Source organism: Hemitrygon akajei, chromosome 24, assembly GCF_048418815.1.
Source record: "Hemitrygon akajei chromosome 24, sHemAka1.3, whole genome shotgun sequence".
Classification (NCBI taxonomy): Eukaryota; Metazoa; Chordata; class Chondrichthyes; order Myliobatiformes; family Dasyatidae; genus Hemitrygon; species Hemitrygon akajei.
Window position 1 is genome coordinate 24,338,929 of NC_133147.1, and position 24,869 is coordinate 24,363,797.

Below are 24,869 nucleotides of genomic sequence, written 5' to 3' on the forward strand. Positions count from 1 at the left end.
TAAAAGGACTAGATGGGATAGAGTTTTAGAATTGTGTTCAGGAAAGTTTCCTTAATCAGTACATAGTACAGTGGTCCCAATGAGAGTGAGTGCGATACTGAATCTGCTATTAGGGAACGAGACAGGGCAGGCGACAGAAGTTTGTGTAGGGGAACACTTTGCATCTCGTGACCACGATGCCATTAGTTTCCAAGTAAATATGCAAAAAAAAAAGGTCTGGTCTGTGGGTTGAGATTCTAAATTGGAGAAGGGCAAACTTCCAGGGTATCAGAAAGGATCTGGCAAGTGTGGATTGGGGCAGGCTGCTTTGTGGATAAAACCTGTACTTGGTAAGTGGGAGGTCTTCAAAAGTGAGATTTTGAGAGTACAAAGCTTGTCCATGCCTGTCAGAATAAAAGGTAAAGATAACAAGTGCAGGGAATCTTGGTTTTCAAGAAACACTCAGACCCTGGTTAAGAGAAAAAAGGATGTGTATAGTAGGTATAGGCAGGTAGGAACAGATGAGGTGCTTATGGAGTACAAGAAATGCAAGAGAACACTTGAGAAAGAAATCAGGAGGGCTAATAGAAGGCATGAGGTTGCTCTTGCAGACAAGGTGAAGGAGAATCCTGAGAGACCCTACAGGTATGTTAAGAGCAGAAGGATTGCTAGGGACAGAATTGGTCCTCTGGAAGACCAGAATGGTAATCCATGTGTGAACTCAAAAGAGGAGGAGGAGATTGTAAATAAATTCTTTGCATCTGTCTTTACTCAGCAGATGGACGTAGTGTCTCTAGAAAGGAGGTAAAGCAGCAGGAGGTGTGACATATTTAAATTTTCCTCAGCGACAGGTGAGGTGCCAGAGGATTGGAGGATAGACGATGTAGTTCCGCTTTTCAAGAAAGGCTCTAAAACTAAAACAAGAAACAATAGGCCGGTGAGCCTGACGTCAGTGGTGGGAAAGTTATTGAGGGACCGGATATAGGAGTATTTGGATGGACACGAACTGATTAAGGATAGTCCGCATGGCTTTGGTAGGTTGTGTCTAACCAACCTCTTAGAGTTTTTCAAAGAAGTTCAAGTCAAGTCAAGTCACTTTTATTGTCATTTCAACCATAACTGCTGGCACAGTACACAGTAAAAGTGAGACAACATTTTTCAAGACCATGGTGTTACATGACACAGTACAAAAACTAGACTGAACTACGTAAAAAACAACACAAAAAAAAAACTACACTAGACTACAGGACTGCATAAAGTGCACAAAACCGTGCAGGCATTACAGTAAATAATAAACAAGACAATAGGGCAGTAAGGTGTCAGTCCAGGCTCTGGGTATTGAGGAGTCTGATAGCTTGGGGGAAGAAACTGTTACATAGTCTGGTCGTGAGAGCCCAAATGCTTCCGTGCCTTTTCCCAGAAGGCAGGAGGGAGAAGAGTTTGTATGAGGGGTGCATGGGGTCCTTCATAATGCTGTTCGCTTTGCAGATGCAGCGTGTAGTGTAAATGTCCGTTACGGCGGGAAGAGAGACCCCGATGATCTTCTCAGCTGACCTCACTATCCGCTGTAGGGTCTTGCGATCCGAGATGGTGCAATTTCCGAACCAGGCAGTGATGCAGCTTCTCAGGATGCTCTCAATACAACCCCTGTAGAATGTGATGAGGATGGGGGGTGGGAGATGGACTTCCCTCAGCATTCGCAAAGTAGAGACGCTGCTGGGCTTTCTTTGCTATGGAGCTGGTGTTGAGGGACTAGGTGAGATTCTCCGCCAGGTGAACACCAAGAAATTTGGTGCTCAGTTGCAAGGAATGTGGATGAAGGCAAGACAGTAGATGTTGTCTACATGGACTTTAGTAAGGCATTTGACAAGGTCCTGCATGGGAAGCTCGTCGAGAAGGTTCAGTCGCTCAGCAGTCAAGGTGAGCTAGTAAATTGGATTAGACATTGGCTTTGTGGGAGTGTTAGTAGATGGTTGCCTCTCTGACTGGAGCCCCGTGACTAGTGGTATGCCGCAGGGATCGGTGCTGGGTCCGTTATTATTTGTCATCTGTCTCAATGATCTGGATGATAACGTGACTAACTGGATCAGCAAATTTGTGGATGACACCAAGATTGGGGGTGTGGTGAACAGCAGGAAGGCTATCATGGCTTGCAGTGGGATCTTAAGTGACTAGAAAAATGGGTGATGGAATTTAATGCAGACAAGTACAAGATATTGCACTTTGGAAGGACCAGCCAGGGTAGGTCTTACACAGTGAACGGTAGGGCACTGAGGAGTGTGGTAGAACAAAGGGATCTGGGAATACAGGTCCATAATTTATTGAGTGGCAACACAGGTAGGTAGGGTCGTAAAGAAAGCTTTCAGAACATTGGCATTTATAAATCAAAGCACTGAGTACAGGAGATGGGATGTTATGTTGAAGTTGTATAAGATGTCGGTGAGGCCTAATTTGGAGTGTTGTGTGCAGTTTTGGTCACCTAGCTACAGGAAAGATGTAAATAAGATTGAAAGAGTGCGGAGAAAAATTACAAGTATGTTGCAGGGTCTGGAGGACCAGAGGTATAAGGAAAGATTGAATAGGTTAGGACTTTATTCCTTGGCACATAGACGATTGAGAGGAGATTTGATAGAGGGATACAAAATTATGAAGGGTAACGATAGGGTAAATGCAAGCAGGCTTTTCGACTGACGTTGGGTGGGAATACAACTCGAGGTCATAGGTAAAAGGTAAAATGTTCAAGGGGAACATGAGGGGCAACTTCTTCACTCAGAATGGTGAGAGTGTGGAACGAGCTGCCAACACAAGAGGTGCATGTGAGCTCGATTTTAACATTGAAGAGAAGTTTGGACAGGTACATGGATGGTAGGAATATGGAGGGTTATGGTCCTGGTGCACGTCGATGGGAATGGGCAGTTTAAATGGCTCAGCGTGGACTAGAGGGGCCAAATGGCCTGTTTCCCTGCTGTAGTTTTGTATGACTCCATGACTCCAAAGTGCCTGCCTACGTTCACCCTATCAAGATTCAAGATCGCTTAATGTCATTTCTCGCAAACAACTGTAAAGGAGAACAAAATAATTGTTACTCCAGAACTGGTGCAGCTCAGGAAACACAATAAGATAAAGAACACAAGAATAATTTAAAATAAACCAAAATTAATATAAATACATAGCTTGTATACACAGATTGATTGCATATTCATAAACTGACAAGTGAAATTTTGTATACTTCTATCAAATCTCCCCCCATTTTCCTGCGCTCCAGGGGATAAAATCCTAACCTATTCAACCTTTCTCTGTAACTCAGGTCCTCAAGTCCTGGCAGCATCCTTGTAAAATTTCTCTGTACTCTTTCAATCTTATTGATGTCTTTCCTGTAAGTAGGAGACTGTGACTGTTTATCCTTGTTGTAATCTGGACCTCACCCCAGGGGAACTAATGGTTGGCGGGAGCTGTTAAACTAGAGTCATTTGGAACAGAAGAGGCTGTTCTGCCCATTTTGACTGTGCTGGCCCACACCAGGGCTGCACCCGCTTCGCTGCTCTTGATTCGGGGCTTGTTTGGAGCCCTTGCCCCCACTGTGGAGTTAAAGGGAAGGTGTGGAGAAGGAGCAGCGGTTGGTTGGGTGGAGGGGGGGGTGGTTGAGGGAGGGGAAGGGGAGTCGTCCATGGACTGCAGCATGTGGGGATGAGGAGGGTATCCGGTGGGATGTGGGGGCGTCAGTAACTGGATGGCTGAGGTTTAACGAACTGCAGGGATGGGGAGTGACGTCTGCTCTGGGGAAGTGAGTGGTGTTGGTGTCAGAGGCACAGAGGTGGGATTAGGGTGTCACTCAGCCGTGGGGGGGGGGGGGTGTGTGGAGAGCGTTTGGCTCACTGAATCAGAACTGGTTCCCAATATCGGCATTGCATTAGACTCAGCTCTCTTACCCACAGCTCAATTATTTTTATTGGCCTCTTTATCAAGTCAAGTGAAGTCAGGTCGCTTTTATTGTAATTTCAACCACAACCGCTGGTACAGTACATAGTAAAAATGAGACAACGTTCCTCCAGGACCATGGTGCTACATGAAACAACACAAAACTACATTAGACTTCAGACCTACACGGAACTATGTTCATAAAGTGTGCAAGACAGTACAATAATTAATAAATGACAATAGGCACAGTAAAGGGCAAATTACAATATAATAATAAATAATGTAAATGTAAACAATATTTAGCAGGAATTGAGAAAGAAATGAGCAAAAATTGCAAAGGAAGTGGAGTGGTGTTCAGTTGTCTGTGTGTGTGTGTATGTAAAAGCTGGTGCCAGACTGGACTCTGGGTATTGAGGAGTCTGATAGCTTGGGGGAAGAAACTGTTGCACAGTCTGCTCGTGAGAGCCCGAATGCTTCGGTGCCTTTTGCCGGATGGCAGGAGGGAGAAGAGTTTGTATGAGGGGTGCGTGGGGTCTTTCACAATGCTGTTAGCTTTGCGGATGCAGCGTGTGGTGCAACTATGTCAGTGTGTGTGTGTGAGTCGGTGTGGAGCGTGTGTGTGTTTGGCCACACAACGTGTGCCTGTTGTGGTGTGGAGATGTCGCTGGCAGACCCAATGTGTGTGAGGGGGTTGGGGAGGGGTGTCTGTGTGAACCCTGCCCCTTCATCACTCACCCTCTCCCTTCTCCTCGCAGGGGCGGACTGGCCCTCGATCTCCCACCGCGGACCCACCCTCGACTGGCGGACGCCAGAGGTTCTGACCCAAAGGCCCAGGGTCACCGACCACAGTCGCTGGTGCTGATTGGACGATTGGAGGGGGTGGGGGAGAGAACCTCACAGCACCATATCTGGCCTTAGTTACTGACTCCACCCTGTTACCTTGGCTCCTCCATTGTTAGCCAGCCAATGGTGTTCGTTGACTCTTCCTGCCCCTCCTGGGGTCGCCACTCCCCCCACCCCCACCTGACCCTTACCCTGCCCACATCTCCATCCCATCCTGTGTGGGGCAGCCCCTCCCCTTGGACCTGGGCCCCCTCTGCGAGGGATAGGGGCGTAACTCTCTCCCTCTGTCCCACCGTGGGGGCCAGCTGAGCCATGGAGTCGTCTGAGGTGAAGTATTTAGGGCTTGGGGGGGTGGGTGTGTGTGGGGGGGGGAGGGAGGGAAGGTTTGGTCTGAAGGCCTGTTCCTGGAGTCAGGGTGTGGGACATCCAATACCCACCCTCTCCATTCCCTTCCCTTCCCTTCCCATCACCTGATCTCCATTCCACTATCTCCTCTGCCTCTCGTCGCCTACCCTCCACTTTTCCCCCTCATTGTGCCCCTTCTCATTATCTCCTCCCCTCCCCCTCAATACATCCCCTTCCTCCTGGTTAATCCCCCTTATCCCACTACCTTCCCCTCACTTTGCCCCTTTCCTCATTACTTTCCCCCTTGCCCTTTCGCCATTACCTATCCCCCCATCGTCCACCCCTCCTCCCTCCCTGTGACCTCCTCCCCCTTTCACAATCCCCTCCTACTGGCTCCCTATTACATCAACTCCGTTACCCTCCCTCACTTTGCCCCATTGCCTCATCCTCTCCATTAACCCTTTCCACTACTTTGTTCCCCTCCCACCACCCTGTTACCTTGCCCCTCTCAGTTATCCCCTTCCACTCATTTTTCCCACACACCCCCCCACCCCCTCCCTCTCACCTCACAAGTCCATTTTCCCCCTGGACCTCCAGGCCACGCCCATGGTGCAGTCCTGATCCACCGGGAATGAATGCGTTTCCTCAGTCATCCCCTGGGAAAGTCGCAGCGCCGTTGGCCTTCCTGGCTGCCTGGTGTGTGACATCAGTGTACAGTGTACGGGGGGGTGGGGGGGGGAGACTGTAATGCTCTCCTGATCGCGGCTTCTTGTATAACAGCACATGTAGCCCCTAATGGGTCACTCTCAGACATGTATAAAGCAATGGGATTAAACTGTGAGTTTGTCAAGCATCTGAGAGTCTCCTTGTTACTGAGAACCTGTCCATGGACATTGAGACACCTGCACACACCTCAGTAAACTACAGCACACAAAACAGCCCTTTGGCCCACCTAGTCTGTGCTGAAGAATTTAAACTGCCCACTCCAGTCGACCTCCTCCATAGCCCTACTTTCCATGTACCTATCCAAACTTCTCTTAAAAGTTGAAATCGAGCTCGCATGCACCATTTGTGCTGGCAGCTCGTCCCACGCTCTCACGACACTGAGTGAAGAAGTTCCCCCTCAAACTTTTCACCTTTCACCCTTAACCCAGCACCTCCGGTTGTCACCCCACACTACCTGAATGGAAAAATCTTATCTACATTTAGCCTATCTATTCCCCTCATAATTCTGTATATCTCTATCAAATCTCCCTCAATCTTCTACGTTCCAAGAAATAAAGCCCTAACCTATTCAATCCTTCCCTATAACTTAGGCCCAGCAGTATCCTTGTAAATTTTCTCTACTCTTTCAACCTTATTTACATCTTTCCTGTAGGTAGGTGGCCAAAACTGCATACAGTACTCCAAATTCGCCCTCACCAATGTCTGATACATCTTCAACATAATGCCACATCTCCTGTAATCAATACTTTGATTTATGGAGGCCAATGTGCCGACAGCTTTCTTTACAACCCTTTGAACCTGTGACGCTACTTTCAATGAATTATGGATCTGTAAAACAACCTTTCTGCCCAGTTCATCTTTGCTGACTGTGGTTCCCGTCTAAGCTAGTCCCTGTTGCCTGCGTATGGCCCAGGACCCACAGATAGCTGACTTGGCCAGCCCTAGGAGAAAGTTTTCTAAGGGGCTAGCAGAGATTCATGAGAATGATCATGGAAATCAAAGGGTCAACGTGTGAGAAGGGTTTGATGGCTCTGGGCCTGTACTTGCTGGAATTTAAAAGAATGGGCAGTGGGGTCTCATTGAAGCCTTACTGAATATTGAAAGGCCCAGAATAGACTGTACATGGAGAGGATGTTTCCTATAGTGGGGGAGTCCAGGACCAGAGGGCACAGCCTCGGAATAGAAGGCCGTCCCTTTAGAACAGAGGGGAGGAGGAATTTCTTCAGCCAGAGGGTGGTGAATCTGTAGAATCTGGAATAGATTGTTCTAGGGGCTAAGTCATTGGGTATATTTAAAGTGGAGGTTGATAGTCAGGGCGTCAAAGATCACGGGTTGAATGGGAAAATAAGTCAGCCCTGAAGGAATGGTGGAGGTTACCTGGGAACTGTGCAGTTTTCCCGGTGTGAGAGGGAGACGGGAACTGTGCACGGTCTTTCTGGTGACAGAGGGAGATGTGAACAGTGCACGGCGTTCTGGTGGGAGGAGGTGGAAACTGTGCAGTTTTCCCCTGTGTGAGACAGAGATGGGAACTGCAGTTGGTATTCCTGGTATCAGAGGGAGATGTGACTTGGCATGGTATTCCTGGTGGGAGATGGAGATGGGAATTGCATAGCGTTGCTGGTGGGAGAGGGACCTCAGGAAAAATACATAAGAGTTTCCAGTAAGGGAGGGAACTCACAACAGGACACAGTATTTGCAGTGAGAGATGGTGACGGGATCTGTGCGTGGTGTTCCAGGTGGGAAAGGGAGACACGGACTGTACACACTGTTCCTGGTGGGAGAAGGAGACCAGAACTTTGTACAGCATTCCTTTTGTGGGAAGAGAGAAAAAGGAACTGTGCACGGTATTCCTGGTGGGAGAGTGAAACCGGGAACTGGTATACTGTGTTCCTGTAGAGAGTGGGAACTTGGGAACTGCTTATGGTGTTCCCAGTGGGAGTGGGAACATGGGAACTGCATATGGCTTTGGAATCTGATGGAACAGTGAATAGCATTCCCATTGTTGGAGCCCATATCCTTCTACACCTCTTCTATTCATGTACCTGTCCAAGTACCTTTTGGAGAGGCCTGGCCTGCTTACGGACAGTCTGGGGCAGATTTTTCAAGGCTTGATGAGGGTAATATTCAAAGTAAATTTTATTATCAAAGTACCAATATATCACCATATACAACCCTGAGATTCATTTTCTTGGTGGGCATACTCAACAAATCCATTACAGAATAATAACCATAATAGAGTTAATGAAGGACTGCATGAACTTGGATGTTCAACCCGATTGCAAAAGACAACAAACCGTGCAAATGCAAAAAGAAAGAAAAGTAATAAATATCGAGAACATGAGATGAAGAGTCCTTGAAAGTTATGGGAACAGTTCAGTGATGGGGTGAGTGAAGTTATCTTCCTTGGTTCAAGAGCCTGATGGGCGAGGGGTAATAACTGTTCCTGAACCTGATGGTGTGAGTCTTGAGGCTGCTTTACCTTCCTGACGGCAGCAGCGAGAAGGGACCATGATCAGTGGGTGTTATCTACCTGGACTTTAGTAAGACATGTGACAAAGAGACTCGTGGAAGACTGTTTCAGAAGATAATGACGCATGTGATCCAGGGTAAATTGCAAGCTTGGATTTAGAACTGGCTGCCCCATAGTAGAATTGGTCATGTACTGAGGTACGCTGTAAAAACTTGTCTTACATCCAGATCTGCCCAGTGGCAGAACTAATACAGCCCCAGGGCACCTGCTGGGTCCTAAACTGAGCTGATGAACACCAGCTGGCTTTAAGGTGGCATTCCCGTCTTAGTTACTTACTGCCTGTTAGGCCGCTGGCACTCAGGGCAAATGAAGGTCCTTCATCTCAGTCTGTCCTGGGCCATCCTCTCTATTGTGCCCCAGGCGTGGTTCAGGGTCCTCATTTCTGCCTGTATGGTACGGCACCAAGGGTCTAACGGAGTGCTGTCTTGATAGAGTTGGCCTCCCTTCTCATCACGTGCCCAATCTATCTCCAATGTTTCCTCAAGATTGTGGGCATGTCCTCCTGCTGACCCTGAAGGGGTCATACACCATACGAGGCAGAATATTTCTTCAGTAATGAGTTTGGTTCCTGTATTTAAGGTAGATGTTTATTTTATTTTGTTTATTTTTATTTGTTTATCTGTTTATTTTGTAATGTGACTGTAATTACATTGTGGGGAGCGTCACATTCTGATTCATTTAGACTGACCTTAACTTTGTGGGTAATTAAAGATAGTACGTTATTAAAGGAGCTGATTGCCCTCAGTATCCGAGAGAGCTTGGGGCTGCTAGAAGTGCACACTGGACGAAAAGAAGTACTGAGTTATTATTATGGACTCACTTTCAACGACTTTTCATCTCATGTTCTCAATATTTATTGCTTATTTACATTATTATTGTTCCTCCTGTTTAGATTTGTGCAATTTGCTGTTTTCTGCACTCTGGTTGAATGCCTGGGCTGGGCAGTATTTCATTGCTTCTCTCATAGTTATTATTCTATAGATTTGCTGACGTGAATCTCAGGGTTGTATATGATGAAATACTGTACTTTAGCAATGACATTTATTTTGAACTTTATTGCGTTTTCTTGTAGCTATCTTTTTGTAAACATTGGCATTTTTTTAAACCAATTTTCACTAATTTTTGTAAGTTTGACTTTTGACGTACCTAATAAACACCCTTGCACGAAAGTGCTGAGCGATGCCAGATATGTTTTCTTTGGTAAAAATTTAAAGGTCATAAAACACAAGAGATTCTGCAGATGCTGGAAATCCAAAGCAACACACACACAAACAAAATGCTGGAGGAACGCGGCAGGGCAGGCAGCATCTATGGAAAAGAGTAAACGGTCGACGATTCAGACCATAGCCCACATTTTTAACAGATGGTTAGCGTAACTCTATTACAGCGCCAGCGATCCGGGTTCAATTCTGCCGTTTGTACGTTCTTCCCGTGACTGTATTGGTTTCCTCTGGGTGCTCCAGTTTCCTCCCACAGGCCAAAGGTGTGTGGTTTAGTAGGTTAATTTGCCCAGTGACTGTAGTTGGGCGGCACGGGCTCGAATAAGGTCGGAAGGAGTTGGGACATCATGTTACATTTGCACAAAGTACCGGTGAGACTGCACTTGGGGTGCACGACACTCCTCACCACCAACTCGTACATGGGACACACACGCACGTTCTCCATCTGCAGCTGCTATGCAGAAGAAATACACAAGTTAGCCTGCCTCCCCTGACAGCACACGCAGTCATGCAGCCTGTACGGATTTAATCTCCCAGCCCTCTACCCTCAGCACCAGCCAGAATGAGTGGGTTCACTCCACCTTGCTGGAACCCACAGGCAGCAGTGAGTTAACCCTTCCCTCCTTCCCTGGATGGTGAAGGTGGACAGGGCACTGAATACAGGAGTTGGGACATCAAGTTACATCTGCACAAAACGTTGGTGAGACCAGAGTACTGTGTGCAGTTCTGGTCTCCATACTTGAGGAAGGATATACTAGCTTTGGAGGCAGTGCAGAGGAGGTTCACCAGGTTGATTCCAGGGATGAAGGGGTTAACCTATCAGGAGCGATTGAGTCGCCTGGGACTATACTCTCTGGAATTCAGAAGAATGAGAGGGGATCTTATGGAAACATACAAAAGTTTGAAAGGTTAGATAGATAGAAGTAGGAAAGTTGTTTCCATTGGTAGGTGAGACTAGAACGAGGGGACATTTTGCCTCAAGATTCAGGAGAGAAGATTTAGAACGGAGTTGAGGAGAAACTGTTTTTCCCAGAGAGGGGTGAATCTGTGGAATTCTCTGCCCAGGGAAGCAGTTGAGGCTTCTTCACTGAATATATTTAAGAAACAGTTAGATAGGTTTTTACATAGTAGGGGAATTAAGGGTTATGAGGAACAGGCAGGGAGATGGAGCTGAGTTTACGGATAGATCAGCCATGGTCTTATTGAACGGCGGGGCAGGCTCAATGGGCCGGATGGCCTACTCCTGCTCCTATTTCTTATGTTATGACCTTATAGAGGTTAAAACCACGAGGAGCGTAGATAAAGTGGATGGTGACAGTGTTTTTCCCCAGGATAGGGGGAGCTAAAATTAGAGGGCACAGGTTTAAACTGAGAGGGGAGAGATTTAAAAGGGACCCAAGGGGCAATATTCGGGAACAGTTAGTGTTCTAATAACCATTCCTTTGTTCCACCTGAACTTCCTGGTGGCCAAACATTTTAATTCCAATTTCCCATTCCTGTTCTGACGTGTCAGTCCACGGCCTCCCCTTGTGCCATAGTGAGGCCACCCTCAGGGTGGAGGGGCAACACCCTGGGTAGCCTCCAACCAGATAGTATGAATATTGATTTCTCCTTCCAGTGATTGTTTTCCCCTCCCCTCTTTTTCTATTCCCCACCTCTTCTCACCTCCCACTGGGACCCCCTCCTCCTTCCCTTTTCTCCCATGGCCCACTCTCCTCTCCTATTAGATTCCTTCATTTCCAACCCTTTACCCAAGCTTCCCACCTGGCTTCACCTGTCACCTTCTAGCTGTCCTCTTCCCCTGTCCCCACCTGAAGAAGTGTCTCGGCCTGAAACGTCGACTGTTTATTCATTTCCATAGATGCTGCAGGAACTCAGCAGGCCAGGCAGCATTTTGTGTGTGATGCTTTGGGCTTCCAGCAACCAGACGTTCTCGTGCATCAGGCTCCTGAACCAGCACGAAAAGTCAAGGGGATATGTTGTAACTTTATATAACTCTGGTTAGGCCACATCTGGAGTACTGCATACAGTTTTGGTTGCTTCACTGTAGGAAGGATATTGAGGCTCTAGAGAGGGTGCAGAAGAGATTTACCGGGATGCTGCCTGGTTTAGAGTGCAATAACGGGAGACTGGACAAACTTGGGTTGTTTTATCTGGAACAGCAAAACTGAGGGGACATCAGTTTATAAGATTATGAGAGGCATAGATAGAGTGGACAGAGTGTATCTGTTTCCCAGGGTTGAAATGTCTAATACCAGAGGGCACGAACTGAAGGTGAGAGGGGATACGTTCAATGGGGACGTGAAGAGCTTGTTTTTAACTCAGAGTGAAGGATGCCTGGAATGCGCTGCCTGCTAAATACATTATAGGCTATTAAGAGACATTTGGACAGGCACATTAAATAGATGGAGGGATATTGGCATGGTGTAGGTAGTTTAGTGTTTGTGGGCTGAATAGCCTGTTCCTGTGCTATGTACTGAGGCGCACTTTCAAAGACTCTTTACAACTCATATTCTCAGTCATATTTTCGCAATTCTGCTGGTTTGTAAATGTTTATTGTATTTTTTTTTAAAACTGCAGCAAGAAAATCAAGTTTAGTCAAGTTCAAGTTTTTAATTATCAATCAAATAGACACAAATACCCATGAACACAGCAAAATCAAGCAGCATTACTCTGGGGCCAAGGGGCAAAGCACAGTACCAAGATTCATACAAAGCAAACACAGTACTGTGCAAACTGCCTTGGGCACATGCAGTATAATATGAGCTAGGGCGTTTGAGACGATTGCACAGTACATTAGAAATTTTATGCATTGCACTGCTGTAACAAAAAATAAACATTTCATGACATATGTGAGTGATGATAAACCTGATTCTGATATGGGTCTCTGTTGTGGACTGAGAGTGGGAAGAGGGCAGGGAGAGGGGAATCATAGCTGGGAAAAGAAGGGAGAGGGGAGGTAGCGGGAAGCACCAGACAGCCAGTCTGTAATGATCAATAAATCAATTGTTTGGAATCAAATGACCTTGCCTTGAATCCCAGGTCTGGGTGTGTCTACACCCGTGCCACCTTCCCCCCCCCCCCCCACACCTCTGGCACTCCCCTACCACCCATCCCACATCCCTCCCATAGCACTCCACCCTCACCATTCCCCACATTGTTTGCTCCCGCCAGATTTACAAACTCACTCCCCACTCCATGTTGACAAATACAATACTGGGTCTTAAGTCACCCTAGCTATACATACAGTATGTGCCTAAGGACTTTTGCAAAGAACTGTATAGCACATAAAAGATTGACGTAAACGTACAAACAAAAGTTATATAAATTATTTGGGTTATAATGGTCTTTGTCAGTATAAAGGGATCAGCACAGTATCTGTTTGCTTGTCAGATAACTCTGACACTCTCCAAATCCATCCAGCTGTCAGAGATAGCGAGGGCTCTAGGTCAAGAGGCAGGAAATGGGACCAATCGGACAATTCAGTTACGTGCCTGTCAGCACTAGATGGGCTGAATGGAGTTCTGCTATGTAGATGACGTAATGCTAAAATTTGCATACGACGCGAGTACGTTCGACGCATTGGAGGAGCCCAGCTCGGCGACGCAGGCGCAGTGAAGGAGATGAGACAGCCGGACGGCGGTGCGTCTGCGCAGTCAGCGCGCTGACTCGGTTTCTCACCACCGCACCCCACCCCACCCCCCTCCCCTCCCCACCGCCGACGCCGCCATGGCTCGGCACTCCGACGTGCAGTTGCCGCCGTTCCGCACAATGGACGACTTCTTGTGCAGCTCGGCCCGATTCAGCCTGCCCGACGTGAAGGATCAATTAAGATGGAACAACCGGGTGATCAATAACCTGCTCTACTACCAGACCAACTACCTGGCAACTGTCGCTGGCATCCTCCTGCTGGTCGGGTCAGTACCGGCGCTCCGCTGTCTCCCGCCCCCCTTTCCCTCAGCGATTGGTTGGTAACGCCGTCACTCAGGGAGCGCTACCACTTGCATTGCGTAATCTGTGCGTTGTTATTATGATGACGTAATCATGGGGCGGGTCTGTAATGCGTTCCCGTAATTTATTTGCTACCTGCGTTGACATTCATGTCTTCTTTAGCGACTATTGGTTCTGAAATGTTTATCGCCCACTGTAGGGGGTAGGACAACAGCTGTAACTGGACCGCGCCTATGGTCTTATCTCCCATTGGTAGTTGAGCCGTCACTCAAAATAGGTGCTCCCTTTTAATTGGCTGAGCCGTACAGTCAGTCGTGCGTCGATGTGGGTGCCACGTTTGTTTGAGCAATGCAGATCGGGCAGCCTGGCATTAAAGGGATGTGCGCAATCAGGGGCTTATTTTTTTAAATGCCGATAATTATTCCCATTTTACGTTAAATGACAGAAGCACGAGGAAAATCAGAATAGCTTTATCCTCTCTGACATATGTCGTGAGATTTGTTTTGCGGCAGCGGTACAGTACGTCAATAAATACAGGAATAGCGAGGTAGCGTCCATAGGGTCAAGGACCCTAAATTTGATGGTGGAGGGGGAAAAAAATTCCTGAATCGTTGAGTGTGGATCTTCAGGCTCCTGTACCTCCTAACTGGTGGTACTAATGAGAGAAGAGAGCATCCTTAATGATGGATCCGTCGTTTTGAGACACTTGCTGCAGAAGATGCCCTCATGATGGGAAGGGCTGTGCCCGTGATGGAGCTGGCTGACTTTACAAATCTCTGCTACTTTTTTGTTCCGATTCTTTGCGTAGGAGTATCCATACCAGACGGTTATGCAACCAGTCAGAATTCTCTCCACAGTTAATCTGTAGATTTGCTAGATTCTTTGGTGACAAACTGAATCTCCTCAAACTCCTAAGAAACTGTGGTAACCTGCCTCAATGACTATTATCGAGTAGCACTTACATCCACAGTGCTGAAGTGTTTTGATGAAACGTATCAACTCCTACCTGAGAAGTGACTTGATTTGTTTATTGTCACGCCAGGTCCACAGCAGATGCCATCTCATTGGCTCTTCACTCAACCCTGGAACATCTGGACAGCAAAGGTGCAAACATCAGGAAGCTCTTTATCGACTACAGCTTAACATTCATTACCATCGTCCCCTTAAAACTGATCAATAAGCTTCGAGAGCAACTGGATCCTCACTTGCAAACCCCAGTGAGTTTGGAATTGGCAACAGCATCTCCTCCACAATCTCCATCAGATGCAGCACAAGCCTGTGTGCTTAGTCCCCGTTTCTACTCGATTTATACTTATGACTGCGAGGGCTAAGCACAGCTCCAATGCCACATTCAAGTTTGCTGTTGTGGGCCGAGTCAAAGGTGGTGATGTATCAGCATAAAGGAGGGAGATTGAAAATCTGGCTGAGTGGTGCCACAGTGAGCACCTCTTTCTCAATGTCAGCAGGACCAGGGAGCTGTTGATAGACTTCAGGAGGATGAGACCAGAAAAACATGAGCCAGTCCTCAAAGGATCAGAGGTGGAGAGGGCCAGCAACTTTAAATTCCTCGGTGTTACTGTTTTGGAGAACCTGTCCTGGGCCCACCATGTAATTGCACGACATCGCCTCTATTTCCTGAGGAGCTTGCAAAGATTTGGCATGACATCGGAAACTTTGACAAGCTTCTTATTGATGTATAGTGGAGAGTATATTGACTGGCTGCAACACAGCCTGGTAGGGAAACACCAATGCCCTTGAACAGAAAATCCTACAAGAAGTAGTGGATACAGCCCAGTCCAACATGGGAAGAGCCCTCGCCACCATTTAACACGTCTCATCGGAGTGTTGTCACAGGAAAGCAGTGTCCACTTTCAGGGACCCTCACCTCCCGGGACACGCTCTCTTCTTGCTGCTGCCATCAGGAGGAAGATACGGGAGCCTCAGGACTCACACCAACAGGTTCAGGAACAGTTATTGCCCCTCACCCATCAGGCTCTTGAGCCAAAGGAGATAACCACACAACTTCACTTGCCCCACCACTGAACTGTTCCCACAACCTATGGACTCACTTTCAAGGACTCTTCATCTCATGTTCTCGATATTGATTGCTTATTTATTTATTATTACTTATTTCTTTTTGTGCCTGCTCAGTTTGGTGCCTTTTGCACTCTGGTTGAACGCCCAAGTTGGTGCGATTTTTCATTGATTCTATGATGGTTGTTATTCTGTGATGGATTTATTGAGTGTGCTGGCAAGAAATGAATTTTGGGGAGGCGTACTGTAACATATATGTACTTTAATAATACATTTACTTTGAACTTTAGAGTATAGCCACTGGTGTGCCTTCGTTGTGACTGTATCAACACGTTGGGCCAAGGATAGATTCTCCAAGATGTTGAAGGCCCAGGAACTTAAACCTGCTGTCCCTTTACACGTCTGACCCCTCAATAAAGACTGGTGTGTGTTCTATTTAATAAATGTCAGGAAGAACACTTGAACTGCCATGGAAACAGAAGCTAGGGATCTAGCATTGATGATATGGGCCAAATGGCCTGTCTCTACACTGTACAATTTGCTGACTTCTTCCAATTTAAAGACTCAGTTACAGTGACCCAATGTGTCACAGTCTGTCTGCGTTTTGGGAATTTAATTCTTCCTCAGATTCTTTATCAACTATCTCTCCCTTAACTTAAATATATGCCCCCTAGTTTTAGACCTTTTGCCATGTGGAAGAGTCTCTCCAACTCTGTCACTGCCCCTCATCATTCTGTCCCAGTTCCTCCCTCCCGCCACCTCAGTCTCCCCCACTCCAGTGAGAACAGACCGAGCCTCTCCAGTCTGTCCTCCTAACTGAAATGCTCCATCCTGGGGAATCTCCTCTGCGCCCTCTTGAGTGTAGTCATCACCTTCCTATGGTGTGGAGACCAGAACTGTACACTGTACTCCAGCTAGTTTATAAAGTTGTACTATAATCTCTCTGCTCCTGTACTGTGAGTTCCGGCTAATAAAGGCAGGTATCCTGGCACCTTCTTCACCACTTCATTGAAGACAGACCGTTCTGAGACGCATCAATAAAAAATGCTGAGAGTTAAGAGTCGAGCCAAATTCCTTTAACTTCCTGGGGAAGTAGAGGCTTTGGATAGCTTTCTTGGCTATTTTGTCCACGTAGTTGGACCAGGACAGGCTATTGCTGATGTTCATTCCCAAGAACTTGAAGCTCTCAACTTGAAGTGCATCTATAATCACCAAATACAAGCCTGAAATTCATTTCCTTGTGGGCATACTCATTAAATCTACAGAATAATAACCATAACAGAATCAATGAAAGACCACCCAACTTGGGCCTTCAACCAGAGTATTGAATTGAATTGACTTTATTATTTTTACTCTTCATATACATCAGGGGTAAAAATCTTTATGTTACGTCTCTGTCTATATGTGCAATGTGCAATTTATTTTAATTTATAATAAATAGTATGTACAACAGGACAGTCAATATAACAGAAATATAATTGTATCAGCATGAATTACAAAGAGATCTAGGAGTCCTTGTTCATCAGTCACTGAAGGTGAATGAGCAAGTGCAGCAGGCAGTGAAGAGGGCTAATGGAATGTTGGCCTTTATTACAAAGGGAATTGAGTACAAGAGCAAGGAAATCCTTTTGCATTTGTACAGGGCCCTGGTGAGACCATACCTGGAGTATTGTGTACAATTTTGGTCTCCAGAGTTAAGGAAGGACATCCTGGCTGTAGAGGAAGTGCAGTGTAGATTCACAAGGTTAATTCCTGGGATGTCCGGACTGTCTTATGCAGAGAGGTTAGAGAGACTGGGCTTGTACATGCTGGAATTAAGGAGATTGAGAGGGGATCTGATTGCAACATATAAGATTATTAAGGGATTGGACAAGATAGAGGCAGGAAATATGTTCCAGATGCTGGCAGAGTCCAGTACCAGAGGGCATGGTTTGAGAATAAGGGGTAGGTCATTTAGGACAGAGTTAAGGAATAACTTCTTCTCCCAGAGAGTTGTGGGGGTCTGGAATGCACTGCCTCGGAAGGCAGTGGAGGCCAATTCTCTGGATGCTTTCAAGAAGGAGCTAGGTAGGTATCTTATGGTTAGGGGAATCAACGGATATGGGGACAAGGCAGGAACCGGGTATTGATAGTAGATGATCAGCCATGATCTCAGAATGGCAGTGCAGGCTCGAAGGGCCGAATGGTCTACTTCTGCACCTATTGTCTATTGTCTATTGAATTAATCAGTCTGATGGCCCGGAGAAGCTGTCCCGGAACTTGTTGGTCCTGGCTTTTATGCTGCAGTACCATTTCCCGGATGGTAGCAGCTAGAACAGTTTGTGGTTGGGGTGACTCAGGTCTCCCAATGATCCTTCGGGCCCTTTTTATACACCTGTCTTTGTAAATGTCCTGAACAGTTGGAAGTTCACATCTACAGATGCACTGGGCTGTCCGCACCACTCTCTGCAGAGCCTTGGCGATTGAGGGAAGTACAGTTCCCATACCAGGCAGTGATGCTCCCAGTCAGGATGCTCTCAATTGTGCCCCTGTAGAGTGTTCTTAGAATTTGAGGGGCCATACCAAACTTGTTCAACAGTCTGGAGTGAAAGAGGTGCTGTTGTGCCTTTTTCACCACACAGCAGGTATCAACTGACCATGTGAGATCCTTAGTGATGGTTATGCTGAGGAACTTAAAGCTGTTCACAGTCTCAACCCCAGATCCATTGATGTCAATAGGGGTTTAGCCCGTCTCCATTCCTCCTGTAGTCCACAACCAGCTCATCGTTTTTGCAATGTTGAGGGAGAGGTTGTTGAATTGACACCACTGTGTCAGGGTGAAGACTTCTGCTCTGTAGGCTGCCTTGTTATTATTTGAGATTAGGCCAATCGCCAGTAAATTGAATTAGCAGATTGGAGCTGTGGGTGGCAACACAGTCATGGGTATACAGAGAGTAAAGGAGGGCAACAATCTCTGCAAATTCAAAAAGAAAGAAATAATTGTAAGAAATTATTTTATTAACAAAGTTATCTGCAGATTTTCTCAAAATGCGATATGTATTTCATTTTTGCTGTTTAAGATAAAAATTAGGTTGGTTAAATTAGGCCCATTAAATTAGCCAATAGGATTTGTCTTATTAACAATTTTTTTGAGCGAGACCACGAGAAAAAGAACAAGGAGTAATTATCAAGAGAGAGAGCATGGGATTGAAGGGGGGGGGGGGGGAAGAGAAGGAAAATGGAAACGGACGACAAACATTGCAGAAGAACATGGTGAAATGCTCAAAGAACCCACTTGGAAGGACAGATACTGATGTTGGAACATCTTCATGCAAACCATGGTCTCACGGAGAATATGCAGATAACTTTTAACTAGTTCCAGTAGTTGGAAAAAGTCAGACGTCCTTTCCTTGGACATTGTGCAAATATTTGTTTCCTGGGGTGGGTTCTTCTGTGCAAAACCGTTTTGGTATTGTGAGTAAACGAAGTGAAGCAAATTGGATTGATTATGCAACAATGAGCTCCAACAACTAAGTGCTTGTATTAGGCTAATATATGTATGCATGACGGGCTCTTTTCCTTATGTTGTATTATGGTGTTTGTTATAGTTTAAAATATTTTGTCAATACAATTTGAATTTAAGTCTATACTGTTGTGAATTAGATAGATAGATACTTTATTCATCCCCATGGGGAAATTCAACTTTTTTCCAATGTCCCATACACTTGTTGTAGCAAAACTAATTACATACAATACTTAACTCAGTAAAAAATAAGATATGCATCTAAATCACTATCTCAAAAAGCATTAATAATAGCTTTTAAAAAGTTCTTAAGTCCTGGCGGTAGAATTGTAAAGCCTAATGGCATTGGGGAGTATTGACCTCTTCATCCTGTCTGAGGAGCATTGCATCGATAGTAACCTGTCACTGAAACTGCTTCTCTGTCTCTGGATGGTGCTATGTAGAGGTTGTTCAGAGTTATCCATAATTGACCGTAGCCTACTCAGCGCCCTTCGCTCAGCTACCGATGTTAAACTCTCCAGTCCTTTGCCCACGACAGAGCCCGCCTTCCTTACTAGCTTATTAAGACGTGAGGCGTCCCTCTTCTTAATGCTTCCTCCCCAACACGCCACCACAAAGAAGAGGGCGCTCTCCACAACTGACCTATAGAACATCTTCAGCATCTCACTACAGACATTGAATGACGCCAACCTTCTAAGGAAGTACAGTCGACTCTGTGCCTTCCTGCACAAGGCACATTAAATTATTGCTTCATGGTGAATTTGCTTGGTTGGTCAGTGTTCATTCAGGTAACAGATCTGTGTTCCCTTAAAGGAACATGCAAACTTTTGTGTGTGTTGTGCTTACCTGAATCAGATTTATTTATTGGGAATGGGTTTTTTGTCGTTATTTCTATGCATTATTGAGTTATGTTACAGTTAGCTTGTATTCACATTACATACAGTGAGAGGGTAACCTAAATGAATAAACAATAAATATCGAGAACATGAGATGAAGAGACCTTGAAAGTGAGTCCATTGGTTGTGAAAACATTTCAACAATGGGGTAAGTAAAGTTGAATGAACTTATCCCTTTGGTTCACGACCGTGATGGTTGAGGGGTAATAACTGTTCCTGAACCTGGTGGTGTGAGTCCTGAGGCTCCTCTATGACAGGAGAAAAGACTATGTCCTAGGTGGTGAGGGTCCCTGATGATGGACTCTGCTTTCCTGCGACAGTGTTTCATGTAGATGTGCTCGACGGTGGGGAGAGCTTTACTTATGATGGACCGAATCCACTACTTTCTGTAGGGTTTTCCATTCAAGAGCATTGGTGTTTGCACACCAACTTTTGACCTCGGCAACATTGATGTAAACAGAAGCATGTGCACCAGCGCCCTTACTGAAGTCAATGACCAGATCTTTGGTGTTCCTGACATTGATGAAAGGTTTGTTGTCGTGACACCAGGTTTCTAAGCTCTCTATCTCCTTCCTGTCCCCTGAATTATCACTATTTGAGATACAGCCCTCAACAGTGGTATCATCTGCTAACTTGCAGGTGGAGTTAGATGGCTTTGTCATGACACGTCACTAGAATCAGATCAGTTACAGGTTTCCCCCGTTGTCCGAAGGTAGATCATTCCTGTGAAACCGTTTGTAAGCCGAAATGTGGTAAAGCGAAGAACCAATTACCATTAATTTATATGGGAAAAATTTTTGAGCATTCCCAGACCCAAAAAATAACCTACCAAATCATACCAAATAACACATAAAACCTAAAATAACACGAACATATAGTAAAAGCAGGAATGATATGATAAATATACAGCCTATATAAAGTAGAAATATTGTATGTATAGTGTAGTTTCACTTATCAGAATCGGGAAGACAGCGAGCCAAAATCGATTTGGAGAAAAAAATCAACATGTACACGCCTATGCACGTACACCCATGTGCACACAACTGCCCGCACAAGGCTTCACGGTCTTGGTAGTCTTTCTCAGGGTAAACACACGTAACAGCGAGCTGTCGTAAAGCGAACGTTCGAAAAACGGGGGCCTCCTGTATGTTATTCTCACTGACGTGAAATTTGTTCTTTTATAGCAGCGGTACAACGCAAGAGATAAAAATTATTATAAATTACAATAAGCATATATAAAAGAGGGCAAAATAGAGTGACAGTGTTCATAGGTTCGTGGACCATTCTGAAATCTGATGTTGGAAATGAAGAAGTTCCTGAAATGTTGAGTGTTGGTCCATACCGGAAGGTGACACAGCCAGTTAGAATGCTCTCCACAATACACCCTTGGAAATTTACTTGAGTCTTTGGAGTCATGCCAAACTTCCTCAGACTCCGAATGAAATATAACCGCTGGTGTGCCTTCTTCATAATCGCATCAGTATGTTTGGCCCAGGATGGATCTTCTGAGGTTTTGACGCCAATTGGATACTACCATCGCGGAGGAGGTACAGAAGCCTGACGACCCATGCTCAATGGTTCAGGAGCAGCTTCCTTCCCCCCACCATCAGATTTCTGAATAGTCCATGAACACTTTACACGAGGGGTGGCCAACCGATGGCGCATTGGGTGATCAGAAGTGGCGCACTGCAACCCAGTGATAATAAAAAAGTAAGCCTACTCATGCAAATAGTATTCACCAAAAACTGAATTGTAGAAAAAAAATCTATAACAGGAACTCAAACTAGGAAAGAAAGACTTCAGTTCTGCAGTGTGTCGCAGGCTTTTGCCGGTCAGTTTACAATTGACACTCGTGCGCTACGGAGTTGTGCTTTGTTTGTTTTTTTGTGAATATTTGCAGTTCTGTACTTTTTCGAAAAGTTTGTTTTTACCCATCACAGTGCAAAAGAAAAGCAGGAAGTGATAGTCGGTGTGAATCCAATGAACAGTGGGAAAATTAGTTCTTATTTATAGTGGGTCCATCAGGAAAACCGTTGTGCATTGTTTGTGAAAACACTTTCTCACATAATAGAAGACATGATCTTAATAGACACTATAAAACACAGCAGGGTAAACTGAAGCTAGTGCTTGGGTCTGAGTTATGGAAAGAATATATGATTAAAAAAAAGGAAGAAATCAAAAGAAGACAAAATATATTTGTTAAAAGAAGTTGTGAAAGTCTCATTAAGGTAAATAACGTTTATCTTGTTTTTATATTAAATCAATATATCATCTAAAAATGCTAAATATGTCTATATTAACATTTTTACAAGAATTGAATGGGGGTACAAGAGTTATATGGTGCATCTGAACTCGTGAGTGAAAAAATCGATGCATGGAATGTAAAAGGTTGGCCACCCCTGCTTTACACCTCATTATTTTTGCACTTTTGCATGTAATTTCTGGTAATTTTATCTACTTGCACTGCACTGCCAAACCCCACGTCATTATTACTCTGTGATAGCCAATCTGACCTCCAGCCGGGCTGCGGTAGGAGGAGGCCTGGGCATGGGAGCGAGCAACCCCATCCCGTAAAAACCCAGAGCTACAGAAACACCATCAGTGGCTCCAAAGACCTCACCCCTGGGAGACGAAGGATGCTCGCCTGGAATATGCATGAAGTTTCGTAGTGAAAGCTGCAAGCCACTGGGTTTAATGAAATGCAGTAGAACATTTTTCATGCTTCGTAAAATGTTGCGAGCTGTGTCCAATTTCAGCTGCATGGCTACAAAGGCTATGTGCGCGGGAGCATTTCCGTCAACACGGGGCCGTGCACCCGTGCAGCTTAGAGGGAACCGTGATTTTCAGGGATCCGTACCCTCTCCCTGATGGTGGTAATGAGAAGAGGGTGGTGAGGTTCCTTAATGATTGATGCTGCCTTCTTGAGACATTGCCTCTTGAGGATGTTCTTGATAGTGGCGAGGGTTAGGCCCGTGTTGGAGCTGGCTGCATTTACAACCCTCAGCAGTTCCCTATCTCCTTCCTGCTCCTGAGACTGACCCGTCTTCTGCCCCTGCCGCAGGTACATCGAGCCGCTGAAGACTCTGCTGGGTGGGGCAGTCGTCTGTCTCTTCTTCCTGGGCTTCGTGTGGTCAGCCGAGAACAAGGCGGTGGTGCGGCGGCTGCGCAGAAACCACCCCGGCCTCTGTGTGCTGGCCGTGCTGGCCGCCAGCTACTGCCTGCTATCCCTGCTGGGAGGAGTGGCCGTCTTCCTCTTTGGCATCACTTTCCCCATGCTCTGTAAGTGACCGCTCTCGCCGCGTCGGTGGAGGAGGGTGGGCAGGCGGTTGGGTTGACCTGTGAACGTTCCCTTCTGTCTTGCCCTTGTTCTGCCCCCAGTCACGCCCTGCCTCTCTTCCTTGCCCTTCACGTGAGGTTGTTGCATTGGGAGAGAGGGAGAGCAGCGGCTTGTCCCTCTAGAAACCAAGTCCTATCCCTAGCATTGACTGTGTTGCGTGTCTGTGTCTGTGTTTCTGTGTGCGCGTGTGTGTTAATCAGCCCCATCCTGTGGGAGGGGAGGAATTCAGGGGAAGTTGACAGGAACGTGAGTGGAGTGAAGTGGGATGGGCGTCAGTGGGTTAGCACGGACAGGATGGGATGGAGGGCAAGTTCCCCTGTTTGGATGTCTCTGTGACCACCCTCTCTGTCTCCCGCCCCCTCCAGTGATCCTCATCCACGCCTCTCTCCGCCTGCGGAACCTGAAGAACAAGATCGAGAACAAGATCGAGAGCATCGGCCTGAAGCGCACCCCGATGGGCATCCTCCTCGAGGCTCTGGGTCAGGAGCAGGAGGCAGGGTCATAGACACCGTCCGAGAGGTCCAACCCCACTACACCCCCGCCACCGCTCATCCACTACAGCGCACTGCTCGAAGGAAGGGACCATCCCAGGACAGAAATGATGTTTTCCCCCTCTCGTCTCTGCTCTCTACCCACCTCCCTCCACTTCCAACTCCCCTCTCTACCCCTTCTCTTCCCCTCACCCCTCTCTCCTTTCTACCCCATCTCTGCCTTCTCTTCCCCACTCACCATCCCCATCACTCCCTTCCTCCTTCTCCCCACCCTCTTGTCTACCCTCCCACCACCTCTCTCCCCCTCTCCTACCTGCCACCCTTTCCCTCTGATATTTCTCTCCCTCTTTCATTCTTACATCCCCTCTCTCCCTCTCCATCTTTCTCTCACCCTGCCCACCTATTCCCTCCACAACCTCTTCTTCCCCCTCTCTATTTTCTCACCCTTTCCCTCCTCCTCACTCCCCCATCCCTCTCCTTCTCCCACACTCTCTCCCCCTCCTCTCTGTCTTCCTCTCATTCTCTCTCTCCTCCCAGGAGGCTACATTCCCACTTTGTTCCCATATCCCTATGCCAACTTCCCACCCCCCCAACTCTGTGGACCGAACGCTGGCCGGTGACAGCCTAGGGGCAGCTGCAGCCGTGGCCCGAAGTAAACAGCAAATTACGAGGGATCGTCCCTTCCTCCCTCCTGGATATCTCTCTCCATAATCTCCACTTTGACAGTTCAATGCAAAGAGGGATTTGGTGACTGAAAGGCAAAAGGTTTCTGTGTTGGGATGGCTTTGGATTCGTGGAAAGGGTTTTATGGGGGAGATGTTCCTGTGAGTTCCACATGGGAGGAGCAGTGGGGTTTGTGATCTGCTGTCAGAGTATCTGGGGTCAGATTTCGTGTTGTGCCCGCTAGGAGGGAGGACCTCCGCCATCAATAGCTGTTGTTGTCAGCCAGTGCATGTCTCAGTACCGCGCGTATGTGTGAGATTCAGTGTATTGCCATAATCTTCAGCATTCCTTGAATGTAAAGACACTAATGTGTACAGTTCAGTAAATTTTTTTTTACTCAACTTCATTGTTGTCATGTCCATGCACACAGGGTA

The 24,869-nt window shown here is 46.5% G+C and overlaps 2 protein-coding genes and 1 long non-coding RNA gene across 8 annotated transcripts in view; 2 read left to right on the forward strand and 1 right to left on the reverse strand.

Moving 5' to 3' along the window:
- LOC140715967 (coiled-coil domain-containing protein 120-like) overlaps window positions 1–9,510 on the forward strand; it is a 53,681-nt gene extending 44,171 nt beyond the window's left edge. For all 5 annotated transcript variants that reach the window (XM_073028584.1, XM_073028585.1, XM_073028582.1 and 2 more), the window contains exon 10: window positions 4,653–9,510. In XM_073028584.1, the coding sequence (XP_072884685.1) occupies window positions 4,653–4,759 (107 nt within the window). In that variant the 3' untranslated portion in view covers window positions 4,760–9,510. The remainder of the gene's footprint in view (window positions 1–4,652) is intronic.
- LOC140715969 (uncharacterized) lies at window positions 996–13,630 on the reverse strand. 2 transcript variants are annotated; one of them, XR_012096227.1, is made up of 3 exons: window positions 13,444–13,630; window positions 9,488–10,015; window positions 996–3,037 (listed from the first exon to the last, which is right to left on the reverse strand). It is a non-coding gene; the product is annotated as an uncharacterized lncRNA (long non-coding RNA). The 2 variants fall into 2 exon arrangements; XR_012096228.1 differs by having other exon boundaries at window positions 997–3,037; window positions 9,694–10,015.
- Window positions 13,249–24,836, forward strand: praf2 (PRA1 domain family, member 2). Its single transcript, XM_073028587.1, has 3 exons — window positions 13,249–13,478; window positions 23,006–23,223; window positions 23,647–24,836. Exons 1-3 carry the CDS (start codon window positions 13,291–13,293, stop codon window positions 23,784–23,786), a joined length of 546 nt encoding a protein of 181 aa, XP_072884688.1. The 5' UTR covers window positions 13,249–13,290; the 3' UTR covers window positions 23,787–24,836.
- Window positions 24,837–24,869: the final 33 nt, after the last annotated feature.

Bases quoted from the DNA above. Each gene is read 5' to 3' on its own strand.
- praf2 (XM_073028587.1), top strand. From the start codon at position 13,291: ATGGCTCGGCACTCCGACGTGCAGTTGCCGCCGTTCCGCACAATGGAC. The intron at 13,479-23,005 runs GTCAGTACCGGC...CCCCTGCCGCAG, and splicing joins GGCATCCTCCTGCTGGTCGG to GTACATCGAGCCGCTGAAGA. The intron at 23,224-23,646 runs GTAAGTGACCGC...CGCCCCCTCCAG, and splicing joins CATCACTTTCCCCATGCTCT to TGATCCTCATCCACGCCTCT.